This window comes from Teleopsis dalmanni, chromosome 1, assembly GCF_002237135.1.
Source record: "Teleopsis dalmanni isolate 2A chromosome 1, ASM223713v2, whole genome shotgun sequence".
In the NCBI taxonomy this organism is placed as follows: domain Eukaryota; kingdom Metazoa; phylum Arthropoda; class Insecta; order Diptera; family Diopsidae; genus Teleopsis; species Teleopsis dalmanni.
The window spans coordinates 142,477,591-142,497,226 of record NC_051846.1 but is presented as its reverse complement, the minus strand read 5'-3'; the positions used below and the strand labels follow the sequence as shown (position 1 = coordinate 142,497,226).

At 28.2% G+C, this 19,636-nt stretch overlaps 4 protein-coding genes across 4 annotated transcripts; 2 read left to right on the top strand and 2 right to left on the bottom strand.

The window, feature by feature from the left end:
- Positions 1-1,145: 1,145 nt before the first annotated feature.
- Positions 1,146-2,088, bottom strand: LOC119666354 (NADH-cytochrome b5 reductase-like). Its single transcript, XM_038075637.1, has one exon. The coding sequence runs from the start codon at positions 2,085-2,087 to the stop codon at positions 1,146-1,148; it is 942 nt and encodes a 313-aa protein (XP_037931565.1). The 5' UTR covers position 2,088.
- A 4,693-nt stretch (positions 2,089-6,781) lies between these two features.
- Positions 6,782-9,752, top strand: LOC119669123 (stomatin-like). The gene is made up of 4 exons (XM_038078907.1): positions 6,782-7,015; positions 8,351-8,867; positions 8,951-9,116; positions 9,177-9,752. The coding sequence occupies exons 1-4, from the start codon at positions 6,901-6,903 to the stop codon at positions 9,300-9,302; spliced, it is 924 nt and encodes a 307-aa protein (XP_037934835.1). The 5' UTR covers positions 6,782-6,900; the 3' UTR covers positions 9,303-9,752.
- Positions 9,753-9,799: 47 nt separating this feature from the next.
- On the bottom strand, positions 9,800-10,786 carry LOC119669120 (NADH-cytochrome b5 reductase-like). The gene has a single exon (XM_038078905.1). The coding sequence runs from the start codon at positions 10,745-10,747 to the stop codon at positions 9,803-9,805; it is 945 nt and encodes a 314-aa protein (XP_037934833.1). The 5' UTR covers positions 10,748-10,786; the 3' UTR covers positions 9,800-9,802.
- A 2,106-nt stretch (positions 10,787-12,892) lies between these two features.
- LOC119669119 (transmembrane protein 185B-like) lies at positions 12,893-14,751 on the top strand. Its single transcript, XM_038078904.1, has 6 exons — positions 12,893-13,159; positions 13,219-13,289; positions 13,342-13,447; positions 13,507-13,844; positions 13,898-14,028; positions 14,090-14,751. Exons 1-6 carry the CDS (start codon positions 13,122-13,124, stop codon positions 14,456-14,458), a joined length of 1,053 nt encoding a protein of 350 aa, XP_037934832.1. The 5' UTR covers positions 12,893-13,121; the 3' UTR covers positions 14,459-14,751.
- Positions 14,752-19,636: the final 4,885 nt, after the last annotated feature.

Here is a 19,636-nt window from a genome sequence, read left to right as displayed (position 1 = left end):
TATGGAAATATTCTTTTATACTTAACTTCAAATTGTTTCACTTGCAGTAGGCGTACAACAGCCGATCGTAATGATATAATTTCTAATGCAAGATATTACTTCGTGTGAATTATTTCTTTATATCGAAATTTTTCTATGTGTAACTAGTGCTAATTTGAACTTGTACCTGGGGATTACAAGTATGTAAATATTTTACAAATCGACGCCTGAACAAAAATGCGCGTCTTAAACACCCAACCGACCGAGCTTTTTTGTAGCGTATCATTTTATTTACAGCTGATCTCACGCAATTCTTGTTTACTTTGCCGTTCTGCTTGTAAACTTTACGTCTGTTTGAGCTCTCTTACGGCAAATAAATTTAATAAATATTAAAAAATGTTCCAAAGCAAAATATAAAATATAATTCATAAATAAATAAGGTAAGTGTATTATTCATTTAATTAATTACGTTTTTAACTTTTAAATTTTATTTCAATGTAATTGCAGATCACTTGGTTATGTTGATGGTTCATGCTGTAATTAGTTTATGCGGGGGTGGGTTTTGGTAAGTAGTTTATAATATATATGGTAAATATTTATTAATTGAACTTTATTTCAGGTATCTCAAACATTTGTTACCAGTAAGCGTTTTATTAGGTTTTTGGGATGATGGCAGTTGTGTTGTGTGTAAAATAGATAAAACTGTGTTGTGATGTTATTTTTTTAGTTCATTGTAATGTTTGTACCAAAGTGATGTGTCCAATGTAAATTTATGTAGGCGGAAATTTAATGTAACTTTCTGTCCTTACAAGCTGATATTCCCCATTTTATTGAAAACGATTAAAGTAATCTTTACTCTCTTTCGCGCAGTATCTCTATCCCTAAAGCAGCCTACGTATTTGTTTAAGAGCAGTACTTGGTCGTTAATAAAAAGTTGCACATATGCCACTTTTGGAACCAACCCACAACACAATTTATTTCAGTTGACAGCGAAGTGAATTCTGAATATAAAGCACAATTGTTAAAAGTTTATGTAAAAATATATTTATTCTAAAATAATGTTAGATTTATAAAGCAAATTTAAGAATTGTTTAAAACCAATAAAGAAAACTAACATTAAAATTACATAAATTAAATATTAATTAGCAAATTAAATGCTCAAATATTTACAAAAGTATGATGTCTTCGTTTTCATTGACCAAATTCATTTCATTAATGATTTCAGATATAGTGTGCCACTCTTTAGTGCCACTAATTATAAATTCCTTTTGGTAATTTAAATTGTTACAGCATATTTTCTCCAAATCCGTCTTTATAAGTCTTCGAGTATATGCTGGTTCCTTGTACCATAGCAATTTACGAAAAACCTCGCATTCACCGCAACAACTTCCCAAGTTTTGGCATTTTTCATTGCTGCAAACTTGATGTGCCAAGTAAATGTGTCCCTCATAGTTCCAATATTTGTTAAAATCATTCAAGTTTTTTCGAAAATAAATGTGGTTGATATCAGTGAAACAGTTCAAATGATGAACTCGTGTCAAATCATCTTCATTGTGCACTATTTGTTCTACAATTGGTATTGTTGGCGCAATAGCAACCCCTTGTGTTATAATATATATACATTTATCACAAGTTGGTGTTTTGTGCACAAAGTTCCCAATAGGCCCACGAAATTCTACTTTATCGCCAATACTCAAGTTTTCGATGTAATTCGACATTAAACCTTGTGGTTTCAAATTAACTAGTATTTTAAATTCAAACTTTGAGGTGTCAACCCAAAATGGCGAGTATGGACGTAACCAGACTTTATCTTCGATAAACGCTCTCATCATTATGTGATGTCCTGGTGGTACATGGATACAAAAGTCACTTGCTCCGTCTTTAACATCTGCATACACGAAATGTAACTCAATGACATCAGGCAGTAGTGGAGTATGTGGTTGTTTATTTTTTAATGTAAACTTTGTGTAGTTCCGTAGGATATTTTGTTTTGATGTTATTTCAATGGGCGAAATAGATTTAACATTTAATACACAATTTACGCAACCATTTCCACAACAATCACTTTCAGTGTATGAATCGATGTCATTATCCTGTGCAGAAACCATTTTTGTTAGTGTTGTAAAACATAAATGTATTTGACCGTAACAATTCTGCTAAATTTTATCACATCATTCTATATAATGCTTACACTTCACAGCAAATATTAAAAAAACGATGATACGAAATTATTAAAAAAATTATTAAATATTTAATTATATATAATATAGCATATAAACTATCTGGAAAAACTGCATTATATTTTTATTATTTCAGCATTCTCAAAATGTTGAAGTCTGTTTTTCATCCTTTATAGTTATAATAATCAACTTTTAAAATTTCGCAAATATAAATGGTGTTTTGAACATATAATTTTTAACATTCGATTTATAAACAAAAACATATGATTTCCAAATCGAATATTAAGAATTGTATATTTAACAGCATTTTTACCTGCACCACAAAACATTAGTTAAAACCTTGATATATAATAAAACATTTGAAATCTAATATAATTTTAAAAGAAATGAATAATAATGAGGAATTGTTAATAAAATTTATTTTGCAAAATACTTGCCATTGTCAAGCTATGGCAAAAATAAAGAGAAGTGCCTTAGGGAATGAAATACATTAGTTGTACAAGACATGACATTGCCACTTAAAACTAATTAATGGTGGACTACTGTCAAGCTACATTATTTGGAACAACGTGATCTGTTTCAAAGCTGTTTTGGAAATTTGTAAATGTATTCTCGTACATTGAAATTATGATGTATAATTTTTTTTTATAGAACCAGCAGTCATCATTTTGGAACATGTGCTGTCACACGTCTTTACAAAAAAGGACACTAATTGGTGTAAAACGACTCCTCTAGACAAAAAAGTCGCAATTGCTTTATGTGCATTAGGATCTTCGGGCGAATACATAGCCAAATCCATAGTGCATAGGTCCAGTGAAACCTAATAGCTCTTATTAAGCACTACCTTTAAACATGCTCGAAATAGACAAAGATAAGAAAACTCTTAAATTGCGATGAAATGTAGTCAATATCAACCAAGGACCGGTATAGTAATCCTGTCGGTAATACTATCACTTTCGAAGAGCTTATCAGGGAGATCAGATAGACAATTGTTAACGAAATCAATAACAGTCAATATGATTTAGATCGTTGAAAGCAATGACGCTAAAGCTAAGGTTAATGGAGTTATTAATACCAGTCATACAGCTTCAATCCATTCTTACAATTGGTCATTGCTCCAACAAATATATTTGCTATTGAAATCGCCCAAAATGATTAAGAGATTAGGAAATGAGGATATAAGCTTGCTCAAGTCATCGGAGTCTGTATAATGAGCTATGGAAGGTGTGTAATATATACAAAGAAAGTTAATTAGTAATTGTTGTACATTTTATTCCAAAAAACTAAAAGTTTTATAAGAATGGCAGGCATCAATATCAGATATCTGAGAAATGGCAGCGGGAGCACAGTTGCCGGGAAAAATATGCAAAATCTTAGGTACTGAAGTGGTCAAAGCGTCAGCAGTTTATAATCTGAAATTTGCGAGCTATGGGCTTTTATAAGAACTAATATAAGCATTTCCGATTTGCTGTAATTTTTTTAATTCATAACTAAAACAACGACATAATAGATATTTAACCATATTCTTCCATGAAAATCCGGACCTTACAACGATTCCCTTCAATCGACTACTTATAACTTTTCAAATGATTACCCATTTTTTTGCTTTGCATATATAATAAAATTAAATGATATTCGGATATAAAAGAATCTATTTTGATTTGATTTTTTCTTTCTTCATTTTTGTGTTTTTTTTATGAAAACGGCATTTTAATATATATCATTCACTACCACAACGATTATTCACACATGTCCACTAATTGTAGTAATATTAATTTTGCCAATTCAGTTCAAAAGATTTATTGCGTAGAAATAATCTGTTTTACTACTTCTATTAAATCTAACACAAATGTCTTCTTCAGTGACTTATAGTAAGTAATACTAGGAGGCGTTTAAAAGCTACGCTATGTTATAGTGAAGTACAGGACAGCGTATCTTTGAATATAAAAAATAACTAAAATATGTACATATATGTAATAACAAAAAAATAGTCTGTAGACGACTACATCGGTTATTTTCGTCAGTTCATAAGAATCATCGGATTTATCGACTGGTTTTTTAACTCAAATTTGGTTTGTCATATACCCACATATAATTTCGCACCCCTTATAGCGACACCGATGTAACGATAAATCGGTTCTTAGAACCGAATTTTAATAAAGTAGATATTGATTCACTTAAAGCATTTCAAGAAAAATTATTACCTTAAACATGTAATCGTCAACTGCGAGGATGTAGGGTATATGCGTTCAAAATAGCTCACTAAGTAAAAGTAAAAAATTATTTTTCTCAAAGGGCAAATATGTTGATAAGAATACATACATACATATATACTTTTCTAAATAAATAAATTAACTATAATTTAATAATGTGTAAATATAAATTATTTATAAATATATATGCTTCGTTAAACGTTACTATAATATTTTATCTTTTCATTTATTTACTACTTACATATAACGATTATCGGTTCTACCGACCAGACTAAGTCAATCCCTTTAATGTCATTATACCCGGTTTCAACTGTATACATATATATGCATATTAAATGCAACTAAATTATTATATATACAAAATAAAAAAAGAACAACAAAAAGAACAATATAATTTTTAAAAGAAACTAGAAATTCATTTTAAGATGTTTATTTATTTATTTGAAATAAAATACAGCACTGAAGTCGTAGTGAAGTAAAATATTCAGAAATTAGGGTTTGGGATTTTGATTTTTTTTTCTTATTTTTTGTTGCCAGTGACTGGCATTTGCACAAAAAGCAAAATAAGAAAGAAAAAATTTAAACATTTGGTTTCGAAAAACGGACTTCCCCTTACACCAAAATAGATTAATACTTAAAACAAAAATTCGACTTATAGAATGCACTTTCCCATATTCCTATTGGCACATGACAATATTTTAATTCGAGTTATAGAAGTTTGAGTTATGGAAGAAGAATAGTATATAATTTGACCTCTAAAATCCTGTTAAAGTTTTAGAAAATTCGAGTTATGGAAGGGCTCTTTTTAGTTCTAGTTATAGAAGTTCGAGTTATGGAAGTTCGACTTCACTACTGAAAAATATATAAAATAAATATATTTTGCGTTAAACATTACCATAATTTTTTATTTTTTAATTTATTTACTATCCCCTCAATGTTATTATACCCGGTTTCAACTGTATATATTAAATGTAACTAAATTATTATATACTGAAAATCAAAGAGTACTAAAAAATATACAGTGACGAACAAAATTATTGGCACAGCAAGCAAATTGAATTTTAGCACTATTTTTGATCCGATTTTTAATAAGCAGAAAATTTTTTTAGATAAACTGCTTGATTTGCTTTTAAATTCATTTTATTTCATATTATTTTCTTTTATATTTAATTTTTTAAAATTAACAAACCAAAAAAAACTAAATTTGGCTGAACAAAATTATTGGCACAGCTAACGTATATATGAAAAAACAGATTAAAAAAAAATATTTTGATAACAATTAATATTTAGTGGCCAAGCTCTTCTATTTAATAATAGCTACTATTTGTTTTGGAATCGAAGAAATCAATTTTTGTGTGGTTTTTGTTCCAAAATTTTGCCACTCTTCAGCAGTGCCACCTTCAGTTCTGCCTCTTTTGTTATAATGGGCTTTTTATGGGCTTTTTTGTTAATTTTAAAAAATTAAATATAAAAGAAAATAATATGAAACAAAATGAATTTTAAAGCATATCAAGCATTTTATCTAAATTCTAATTTTATCTAAAATTTTTTGCTTATTAAAAATCGCATCATTAACAGGATGAAAATAGTGCTAAAATTTCAATTTGCTTGCTGTGCCAATAATTTTGTTCGTCACTGTATAAAAAAACTAATTTTAAATTAATCTTCAATAAAAATAATATTTAACCATAGATAAATTATAGAAAATGAAATAATATTTAAATATCCACTGTTAATGGAATACATGATATACATAACATACATTCATTCAGTTTTTTTTCCATACAATGAATAATCGAAGAGTCAGAGAGAAAATTTTACAAAGTTTAAGAGCAAAAGCTATTATATTATTAATGATCAATATTTTAGCGAACAGATTACTTTCGTGATTACTTTCGTCTTAAATTTAAAGATACCTGTAACATATATATCTGAAAATTATTAAACTTTTGAAAACGAACTACGTCGATAGCCCTACCAATAGTTATTTCCACTTTCATATTCATTCTCTTACTAGCATTTTTGATGTGATCATGAGCGGACTTTTTTTATTTTTTTGTCTTTTTAAACATATACCGAGAACGACATGCATACACTAATAATATTTCTAAAATATGTATTATTATTACTATAATAATTATAATTAAGATAATTAAAAGTAAATAGAATATCTAAATTACCTAACGTTTTTTTAAGAAAATACATTCGGTACTTCATTAAAAATATCTGTACTCATGAGATTATTTTATATTATTTCGCAAAAATTTAGCACTTTTGAAGTGGCCCTTGCGGCAGTCTAAAAATTATTATTGTTTATAAAAGCAAAAATATATTTGTTTGTATGCACGACTATTTATTTGCGGATCGCGCATATTATAAATTTTTTTATTAGAGAATGAATTATACCGCAGATTCCGAGTTGAAAAAATATAAATAAAACAAACGCAGTCAGTTAATATTTATACTTCGGTTGAGCCGCTCGTCTAACGCTAGTTCGATAAAGAGATTTTTATCTATTTTGGTTTGATATGGACTCACCATCGCAAAATCAAATAACTCATTTAATGAGTCACGAAGAGAATTCTACACAACCACACATCGCCAGTTCACATCACCCCAACACTTATCAAGGTTTAAAGACTTGTACGTCTCTGGTATTTATTATTTATTATTTATATTTACTCTAAATTTATATTTTAGGCTTTTATGAATTTCTATGAAATTTACATTTTGAAACAATAAATGATAGGTTAATATGGAGATTTTTTTTTTATTATAAACTTCTCTATTAAATAGTGTCAAATATTTCAAAACAATGCTTCTCATCTTCTAAATAATATATAATGATATATTAGTATTCTTGTAATCGAACAAAAGACTATTGAAATAAAGGCGTATACTTCATTTCGATAAGTCCGTTGAGTTGTAGCACTATAATTGGTATATAATATATTATGTTATAAGCATATAATAGTATATAGTACATCAGCATTGAATAATAAATAAATATAAAAAACGAGGTGATTTATTTTATGTAAAGTTGGAATAGCGATCATAAAATTAATGTCCGGCAGATTGTGACACCTTTTGAAGCTAATGATATATATTCAGCTGATTTCCTGGTTTAATAACCATTTAAAGCTATTTTTGTGTCAACAAATATGTGGGATTATGTGTAAGAAACTTAAGAATTTTATCAGAAAGTGTTGATATAGTGTAATATGACATCAAAAAATTAGAAATGATTATATGCTTCTAAAAAATTAAAGAATTTGCTTAGAAAGACCCGATAGAGCGATATAGTACACTTAGATATTAAGAAAGAACGTAAACTGAACCATTCATTTTTTTAATTTATAGTATATCAGTATTTAATATAAGTAGTACTAGCATTATAAATGCTTCAGATAAATGAAACTTGACTTTCACAGTTTCTACAATTAAAAATTACGTATTAAGATCAATTTAAAATTCTATTAAAAATATGGGGTGCGGCTAATTTGAAAGACTTTAATAAAAATCATTACTACATTAACGATAGTATAAAATATAAAAAATATATATATAAAACAACAAAATTTATATTTTTTTTTTTATTATTTTAATTAATCGAATTTTTGGCTGACCATTTTGGCTGAAGCCTTTTATTAATTAATGAATTAATTTCGATTTAATAAATGTTTATAACTACTGATAGCAAAAAGGTTTTTATCAGATATATACTTCTTCTATTACATTATTGTATACAAAGTTATAGATATATATAAATCTTAAAATATACATAAATCTTATAATTTAAGGCAAACACTGGTTTAGACATTTATCTTTACACTACTTTTATGTTATTTTAATTTTGAAATTATTCATAAATTTAATATATATAACTAAAATACATTTAATTATTTCGCAAATTTCAAATATTTGCAATTTATTTCATATGCGCTTTTAATAATAAACATCACAATGCTTTCTTTTTAGCGGAGAATGATGAAAAGAGTTTAATAGAGATTATAGCAACAGTCCTCTCAATCACACTCCTGGTTTTAACTTTTCCCATCTCGATATTCATATGCTTTAAAATAGTAACAGAATATGAAAGAGCGATAATATTTCGTATGGGTCGTTTACGCAGTGGCGGTGCCCGTGGACCTGGGGTTTTCTTCATTTTACCATGCGTCGATGACTATTTTAAAGTAGACCTGCGTACAGTATCTTTTAATGTACCACCTCAAGAAGTACTGACTAGAGATTCAGTGACAGTATCTGTAGATGCTGTAGTCTACTATCGAATACACGATCCACTAAAAGCCATCATACAGATTTCGAATTACAGTGAATCCACACGATTATTGGCAGCAACTACATTACGTAATGTACTTGGAACACGAAATCTTTGTGAAGTATTAGCAGGTCGTGAGGAAATTTCACATACAATGCAAGTATCTTTGGATGATGCCACAGAGCCATGGGGTGTTAAAGTCGAACGTGTAGAAATGTAAGTAACTATTTTATATATATATCTTTATATATAACTTATAGAAGTAATTCTAATTATAACAAAAAAATATTTTTTTATAGTAAAGACGTTTCACTACCAAAATCTATGCAACGTGCAATGGCTGCTGAAGCTGAAGCAGCTAGAGATGCTAGAGCTAAGGTTATTGCCGCTGAAGGTGAAATGAAGTCATCACAGGCTTTAAAAGATGCTTCAGACATAATATCAACCAGTCCTGCTGCCTTACAGGTATTTTGACTTGCTCTATTTGTTTTTGATTTAGATTATTTAATTACTTTTTTTTTTTAGTTACGTTATTTACAAACTCTAACCAGCATTTCTACAGAGAAGAATTCAACAATTATATTCCCGTTACCAATGGAACTTCTAAGACCCTATTTGGGTAACAACACAAATACCGCTCCACAGAAGTGACGTCTAAGAAAAGTATAATGTATATTACAATAAAATTAAAAATAATGCAATGCAGAATTAGAGTATATATATATAATGGATACTGACAAATTCTTAAATATTTTAAAATATGTTTATGTTCGAGCAAACGGAATGCATTAGCTGATACCCCTCATTTTATTGAATGCGACTAAAGTAATCGGTACGTTCTATCACGCAGTATTTCCATTACTTAAGAAGCCTGTGTATTTGTTTAAGAGCAGTACTTGGTCGTTGATAAAAGGTGACACATATACCTATCCACTTTTGAAACGAACCCACAACACAATTTATTTCAGTTAACAGCAAAGCGAATTCTAATTATAAAGAACAATTGTTAAAAGTTTATGTTAAAATATTTTTATTCTATAATATTGTTAGATGTACAAAAGAAATTTAAGAATTGTTCAAAACCAATAAAGAAAACTAACATTAAAATTACATAAATTAAATTTTAATTAGCAAATTAAATGCTCAAATATTTACAAAAGTATGATGTCTTCTTTTTCATTGACCAAATTCATTTCGTTAATTATTTCAGATATAGATGTCTGAAACACTTTAGTGCCACTAATTATAAATTCCTTTTGGTAATTTAAATTGTTACAGCATATTTTCTCCAAATCCGTCTTTGTAAGTCTTCGAATATATGCTGATTCCTTGTACCATAGCAATTTACGAAAAACCTCGCATTCACCGCAACAACTTCCCGAGTTTTGGCATTTTTCATTGCTGCAAACTTGATGTGCCAAGTAAATGTGCCCCTCATAGTTCCAATATTTGTTAAAATCATTCAAGTTCTTTCGAAAATAAATGTGGTTGATATCAGTGAAACAGTTCAAATGATAAACTCGTGTCAAATCATCTTCATTGTGCAGTATTTGTTCTACAATTGGTATTGTTGGCGCAATAGCAACCCCTTGTGTTATAATATATATACATTTATCACAACTTGGTGTTTTGTGCACAAAGCTCCCAATAGGCCCACGAAATTCCACTTTATCGCCAATACTCAAGTTTTCGATGTAATTCGACATTAAACCTTGTGGTTTCAAATTAACTAGTATTTTAAATTCAAACTTTGAGGTGTCAACCCAAAATGGCGAGTATGGACGTAACCAGACTTTATCTTCGATAAACGCTCTCATCATTATGTGATGTCCTGGTGGTACATGGACACAAAATTCACTCGCTCCGTCGTTAACATCTGCATATACGAAATGTAAGTCAATGACATCAGGCAGTAGTGGAGTATGTGGTTGTTTATTTTTTAATGTAAACTTTGTGTAGTTCCTTAGGATATTTTGTTTTGATGTTATTTCAATGGGCGAAATAGATTTAACATTTAATACACAATTTACGCAACCATTTCCACAACAATCACTTTCAGTGTATGAATCGATGTCATTATCCTGTGCAGAAACCATTTTTGTTAGTGTTGTAAAACATTAAATTATACTTTGATCAAATTTTACAAATCATTTTACAAAATGCTTACACTTCACAGCAAACATCAAAAAAACTCGAAATTAATAAAAATAACTTTAACTTTTAAATATATATATAAATTATTGAAATAATTATTCAATATTATAGCATAAAGCATATAAATTATCTCCAAAATCCAAAGATTTTAACAAGGGATTTAATATATATATTGGTATTCGAAAAAATCAACAATTACGTATAAATTTCTTATATTCGATGTTCACTGTTCACTGATCTATTTTGAAATTTAAAATAAAATCAAAGCATAAGATTTTAACAAGGGATATAATATATATATTGGTATTCGAAAAAATCAACAATTACATATAAATTTCTTATATTCGATGTTCACTGATCTATTTTGAAATTTAAAATAAAATCAAATCATAAGTGAAATTTCAATGCACTTAATGCAGTAAACTGTTCAAAAACTGTTATTAAAAATAATTTTATGGATTAAAATATTCCTCATTTGTAGTACAGGTGATATGTCTTAATTAAGGGCAATTATAAAGTAATTACTATCTTTTGATGCAATTGCCTAGAACATTTTCATGGGAAAGTTGTTTAAAGTTTATCAAGATAATTTTAGAAATCCATTAAGATATATATAAACAAATAATAAATTTGACATATTCTGTCTCAAAATTCATATTTTTGCTGTGATGCACAACATCGTATAACGATTTAACGATTTAATACGGCATTTACACTGGTCTCAAATGGCTCATTTTGGTCAAAAATCGAAAATGAGAAGCAAATGGCTCATTCTTGCATACAAAATTTCCAGTGCGAATGAGATCTATTGGATCACATTCTGTATGAATGCATTCCATCGATGATCGAATGCGTTCCAAATGTGTTCCAAATGCAAAGGAATACATTGAACATACCCTAAATAACAGCTTTTTGACAGTTTGGCATTTTGACAGTTTGAGAAAGCTGTTTTTGACATATTAACAAAAAAAATTAAACAAATGTTTGGTAGTTGCATTTTCTTGAAAACGGTGCACGTCTTTTTAGAACTTCTACTTCCCAAAAAGTAATTAATCGAAATTAAGAATATGTTTTAAGTTTATATTGTAAGGTTTGAAAGCGTATTTAATCTTCATGCAATATTTTTTGGCACAATCAAATCAACAGGCAAGTTGAAAAATCAGCTGTTTGAAATGGGAACAAAAGCATTAAACGAATGTTAACACTTTCAAATGGCTCATTCAAAATGAAAACCGCCATATTACTTTAACATTTATTAAAAAATGTTTTCATTGTCGTAAAATTGTTTATTAAGTAAATAAATATACTTTAGATAATCCTAAAGATGACATAAAACCAGCGAAACATCGAGTCAAAATGATGAAATAAAATTTAATTTTTATTTGTAGCCAAATTTTCTTAATTTCGTGAAAAGGAAATTAAGTTAATTTCGAAAGTGTTTATACTGCCCTAAATTAAGGAAATTATGTTTACAAATCGAATGTTAAAATTACATGCTCTAAACACCATTTGTATCTGCGAAATTTTAGAAGTTGATTACTATAATCAGGAAGGATGACATTCAGTAGATTTATTAGCTTTATACAGTATGCGAGTTCTAGCAAATTGATGGTAAATTGACGGAAATAGTAAATTATGTCGATATGGCAGCTAATGTTGTTATATGCCAGAATTTCAAGTATGGTAAATTAAATAAAAATTAGATATATTAGGTATTACCATTGTGAAAATTTTATAAGATGTTTAATAAATAAATAAATAAATTTCAAAACTTTTAACCAAAAATAATAAATAAGTGCAATAAATAAATGTTTACTTAAGTGCAGTGAAAAAATCTCTAGAAAATTTTAATTTACTTTATCTCAGTTTACTCGAACTCGCACACGGCCATAGAAACCCATTCAAATGTTCAAATTCGAATGTAGTCGAACTGCTCGATTATTTATACTGTAGCAGTTTGAGGCACTACGGCTTACGTATAACAATACTATTATTAGAAAAGTGAAAAAAAGAGAAACTAAAACACCCTGTTAAATTTTGACATCTCTCTGCGTTGCATATACTGATGCATTTTTGTTGTACGAAGTGAAGGAGTAGGTTGTTTGGGTAAAGTTTAGTGCATTAATATATTAAAAATAATTTTTGCAGTTTGTATACGAAATATAAAAAGTAATATGGACGGATACAATTAATAAAATATAATTGGATTTCATTAATAGCACTTGGTTTTTCCGAGGCAGTCTCGTTAGAAACTAAGTTGCGATATTTTATTCTTTGTCAGCAGTCAAACGCATTTTCAGAAAAATATTTTAAAATATGAACCTGCAATCATTATTTAGGGATTTCAATCCAAGGTAAGTAATTGCATAATTTTCTAACTTTGTATTAAAAATTTCTTGTTTTTGTATTTCAGTAAATTTATTGTACACTGCAGTCTCTTTACTTTCGTGACCCTCTTTGCCTTGCGTTTAGATGGATTTATTGGTGAGTTTTAAGGAATTAATTGTGTATGTCAGTGTTGATGGTTTTCTTACAGATTGGCCATATTGGGCAATATTTACTCCTCTTTGGATATGGAAAGCTATAGCTTCTTTAGGTGCAGCTATTGGAGCAATAGTTTGGTGTCGTTATCCACATTATAGGTAAATAAATATAAAAATTGATAAATATTATCTTATTTATATACTGGATTCTGTTATAGACTTGAAGGCGATTCTTACACACAGTTTAAGGCCATGTTAATATCACTTTCGTTGCATTTAATTTTGCTTATGTTCGAAGTGCTTGCCTGCGATAAATTAACTTCTGGCAGATACTTATGGGTATTAGTTTTTATACCTTTGATTTTTGGTTCAGTGGCTAGTGTGGGGGCATGTGTTTGGGCTGTAAAACATGATCGCTCATTTGAATTAGAATTATTTTTAGCTGTCAATGCATTGCAATTCGTTTCTTTGCCACTTAAGCTAGATCAATTCGTTTATTGGAATTGGGAAGTTGTATTTGTACCTATGTGGATTGTAATTTGCTTAAGTTTAGTTAGTAAGTATATTTGTTTTTTATTTATTTGCAAAAATAACAATTATTCCTTACAGGTGTTCTTTACAATATCATTTTTTGTGGTATTATGATGCGCACCCCTGAAATCTCCTTGCAGCAAAAGAAAGCCGCACTAAATGCAGCCGTTGGAAACATTTGTACTGTACTACCGTTGCTTTGTTTTCAAGTGAGGCCAATTTTAATAGATAATATTTTCTATTTATTTAAAAAAAAATTTTTCCCAACAGGTAGTCATATGCGACAAATTGGAAGGCGAATTAAAATTTCCATATATTGTTGTTTTTAGTCCTTTGCTTGTTTCAATATTTGCACTTATTGTTTTAAGTTTTAGTGCTAAAGGTGGCAATAAGTGGTGGTTTGGCATTCGTAAATCTTTCAGTCAATTCTTACTGTCTGCATTACCATTTCTGCAAGAGTATGGCAATATCTCTTATCATACAGATCACAGTTCGGCAGCACAATCGGTACCGTTGGACGCTTCTACAAGTTCAGTACATTTGGGTGACTTTGAAAAACATGACAAAAAAAATAAAGGAGCTAAAAACGATAGCATGAAGCCTGTTGTTCCTATAATAAGTATTGATATGCCAGACTAAAATGTTACGTACAAAATCTCATTTTTCTTAAAATTATTCAGTATACACATTATGTTAAGAATTTTTTAGCTAAGTACATTTCAACATAAATTTAAAAATAATAAGATTTAATTATAATCTTCCATTTGTACGTGCTCATTTAAACTATATGTATGTACATATATTATCATTTTTACCATTCAAAATACTTTTGGAATCTCTTATCATATTTTTCGGATAATATTAGAGAATATTGATTATTTTATTTTTAAATGCAGTTAAATACGACTAAATAATTAACTGTGAGTACATTATATATAGAAGAAATAAAAAATATTAGAAAAATAAAATTGTACCTTTATATTCTGATGCTAATTAATAAATGAATGATTTCGCAGTTTATAAACAAACATTGGAAAATAACTAAACTTTTAATTGATTAATTTTAAATTAATTTATAATTCAAAACACTACAACACAACCAGAACATAAATCTGCAAACAAAGCTTGCTGATCACTTGGTCTGTAAGCAACGATATTGTTCTCTGCTGGAAAGTGGGAACGTAAGTTCTTAAAATAAGAGCTGGGAATATATTGGGAATAGGGAACAAAACTCCCATTACCATATTATTCAGAAAATGGGAAAAGGATAAAAAACTCCTATTCCCATGCGATTCAGAATAGGCACAGTTAGCTTTATAAAATACGACAATACAGTCAAGTTGGAAAGCATAAGAATGCTCTTACAAGGAAAAGCAGAGAGACACTCAAAATACCGTAAATATAGTATTTCAGAAATTAGATGAGAGAAGCGTTCGCTTAAGATTTACTCGTAAGATATGCAGTCTTGGGTAAAATCATTCCTAAACAGTAAATTAATGTGTTATACCTACAATAAAATTAAAAATGAAAATGAAACAAATTTAATAGATCAAGTTTTGTGACATATGACAATTAATAAAAATAATATAAAAAAAATTCAGAATAAAAAAATTCGACTGTTTTAGAAATAACTCTTACTCCACGATCAACTCAATTCCATTATTTAAACTTAACTATCAGAGCAAGGATTGACACAAATTTTTTAATTATGATCGAAAACAAACTTTGAGAATTCGATTCTCGCATTTCATAATATCAACATTTGGGGAACTACAAATATGTAATCTGACAATGATGTCATACAACTTTAGCGTTATTATATTGTTAAAAGTTGTAAAGTTAAAATATAGCTAGAATTTGAAGTCATTTAGCTACCATTAATGAACATAATGGCTAACGTTATCGCATTATATGCACACTGATACAATAAGGCCAAAGTACAAAAATTGCATTTTTTCAATTCTATGTTCGAAATCAAATAAACGCATATAACGGAAGCGTTGAGTGATAACGCCAGCAAATGCAATTTGTATACTTTGCGTTTCTTACGAAATGTTGCCTCACTGATATAAAAACAAAGAATATTTGTTATTCTAAGGCGGTGTGCGAGTTCGAGAAAATTGAGGTAAAGTAAATTAAAATTTTCTAGAGATTTTTTGCATATATGTAAATATTTATTTATTTATTTATTGCACTTATATATTATTTTTGGTTAAAAGTTTTCAAATTTATTTATTTATTTATTAAACATCTTATAAAATTTTCATAATGGTAACACCTAATTTACCTAATTTTTATCTAATTTACCCTACTCGAAATTCTGACAAATACCAACATTCGCTGCATTGCCGACATAATGTACTTTAACCCTTAATACCTTAAGTATGCTATGTTTACACTGTGAGATTAACAGCCTAATCAAACTAGTCGTTGACATTAAAACTCTATTGTGAAATTGTAAATTCAAATTATCGCTCCCAATTGTTAAAAAATATGATACAACACTGCGTTACAATAGCAGATCCTTGTATATAAACCAAAGAATATCTTTACAAGAACGGAAACTCCGCCCACTACGTGAGAGTGCATTTGAAATTGTTTTTGAAAACTTATTTTTTATAACATTTCGGCACACGTATTAAATACATGTGATCTTACCACGGTAACATCAAATTGCTCTCTTTTTAGGGTTGCAGTATAATAATTTGCTGCTACTTGCTAATCATATGTTAACTTTTTAGTAATATAAAAAACTTATGCTTCCTTATTTGGTTAATAATATCACATTACGTAAACAAAATGTATATTGTAACAAATAATATATGATAAATAAATATATAAATTAATATATAATAATTTAAACCAATTAATTTAAATCAGCTTAGTTTACTTAATCATGTAATATATATTCAGTAAATTAATTTTTGTTGCTTTTTTCATATGAATTTTATAGTATTTTAATTTATAATGTTTGGCAACAAACTTTTGTAGAAGCAAATATTTTAATTAAATAAAAAGAACAGTTTTGAATATTTCTTATTTAGTGAGTTATATTTTCTTATATATTTTTTGAGCATGTAAAACATTATTTCAAAAACAATTTTGATATAATAGCATTAAATACCGTTTTGATGTGAAATTAATAACAAAGATTGAAGCTACTACCAATTCACTTTTTTATACGGCAGCACTTAAGTGATCCATGATAAATTGTGTTTCTCTGCGAAGACTTAATTTTTAAATTTAGTGCCAAAAAATATGTTGATGAGGAAGGGTGTACGCGCATTCCCTTTAAATGTGTGGTACGTATTATTGCCTTGCATGCATTTCTAATTGATTAGTAACAATAAATCTGTTGATAAGGGAGGATGTGCGCGCATCCGCTCTAAATGTATGTGGTGAATAATATTTATTATTAATTTACGTACATTACTGTGTGATCAGTAGCGAAAAATCTATTGATAAGAGCGGGTGCATGCGCATTCATTGTCGGATTTATGAGTTTTTCTTATGAAGATATATTTTTATATAAAATTTAACAATTTTTAAATTTTAATATTGAAAAATTTTAATTTTATATTATGATTATAAAATATATTTATATATAAATACTAAAGTATTTAAAAATATTAGCTAAGTTTAATTAAAAGAAGTACAAGTTGTTTACATAATTTATTATTGTTATAAAATGAAATAGACTTGATTATTTACCAGAATTAATGCAAGATTTAAACGAGATATATGCTATACATTTTTAGTTCATCTGTTTGATGAATATTATAAATTTTTGCATAATATAAAAATTAAAAACATATTTATTTTATTTGTGTTGATTATGTATAGAATATATGAATATTTTCTTCAGAATTTAAATGACCTTAAAAACATAAATTTATTTGGGATATGATTATTATCATGTAGCGCCTTATGTTTAAGTTTTAAATATTTTTATCTCAATGTGAACATAAAATGCACACCTACTAATATTTTAAAATAAATAGTAAAATACTTTCGCTAAACTGTTATATTAGAAATATGCATAGAACTTAAATGAAAATTTATTTTCTTTCATCATTATTGTGTGAAAATTTAAAAAAAGAACTATAATAAATTTTTTACATCCCTTGTATTTTCCTATTTCTACATTTAGTTTATTTAGCTATGTAGTTTATTCGACCAAAGTTCAGGATTTGGTATGCATTTTCCACACCACCCAAGAGGTATGCATAAAGGTGCGTTACCGAGTTTATGTGCCGGTTCCCCAAGAGGCATATCCACCATTATATATTGGTTATAATTTTTTACAGACTTTTACAAATACAAAATTAACAGAATAATAATTACAATACTTTTAAAAATTAATTGCAAATTTAAATATACATAAACTAAAAGCAAAAAAATTATTAAAATAAAAATTTAATTTATATGTAAAAGTCAACTGAATATCATGTGGAAAACTAAGCCTATGAATGCGTTACACGCAAGAGCTTTTGCCTATAGTCAGATGTATTCAGAACCCTATTAAAAAATTTTAACAGGAAATACATGCGTACCCTTATAAAAAGAGTTAAAATACTGTCTGTTTTGCAGTTTTGACAGCAAACATATGGACGTATATTTTTTAATTTTTGGTATAAAAATTGTGCTATACCTACTTTTTGGTAACTGCTATTAAAGTGTTTGCAAAATTTTAACTACTTTTTGTTATATATTTGCGCAGTAAATTTTGTATGATTTGGCGCAACGAAATTTTATATTACTCTCAAAAAATCAAAACCCAAAAACAAAACCACACTCTTTCTTACACTCTTCATGGTAAACTTTTTGAAATATTAGTTCACAATGGAGTTGCCGTTCTTGTAAGGTATTCTTTGTTTATATCAAAGAATACCTTACAAGAACGGCAACTCCATTGTGAACTAAAATTTGTTTTTTCGCACAACAACAATTTGCCGTAGAGCTCTTGAAAGTGTTAGTGAAAAGTGCACTAACACCAGCTGAAATCATTGAAATTTTTCACCTTTTCACCTTTTTCCGATGCTTCGAGTACTTTTGAGAACTGAATATTTCAAAAAGTTTACCATGAAGATTGTAAGAAAGAGTGTGGTTTTGTTTTTTGGTTTTGATTTTTTGAGAGTAATATAAAATTTCGTTGCGCCAAATCATACAAAATTTACTGCGCAAATATTTAACAAAAAGTAGTTAAAATTTTGCAAACACTTTAATAGCAGTTACCAAAAAGTAGGTATAGCACAATTTTTATACCAAAAATTAAAAAATATACGTCCATATGTTTGCTGTCAAAACTGCAAAACAGACAGTATTTTAACTCTTTTTATAAGGGTACGCATGTATTTCCTGTTAAAATTTTTTAATAGGGTTCTGAATACACCTGACTATAGGCAAAAGCTCTTGCGTGTAACGCATTCATAGGCTTAGTTTTCCACATGATATTCAGTTGACTTTTACATATAAATTAAATTTTTATTTTAATAATTTTTTTGCTTTTAGTTTATGTATATTTAAATTTGCAATTAATTTTTAAAAGTATTGTAATTATTATTCTGTTAATTTTGTATTTGTAAAAGTCTGTAAAAAATTATAACCAATATATAATGGTGGATATGCCTCTTGGGGAACCGGCACATAAACTCGGTAACGCACCTTTATGCATACCTCTTGGGTGGTGTGGAAAATGCATACCAAATCCTGAACTTTGGTCGAATAAACTACATAGCTAAATAAACTAAATGTAGAAATAGGAAAATACAAGGGATGTAAAAAATTTATTATAGTTCTTTTTTTAAATTTTCACAC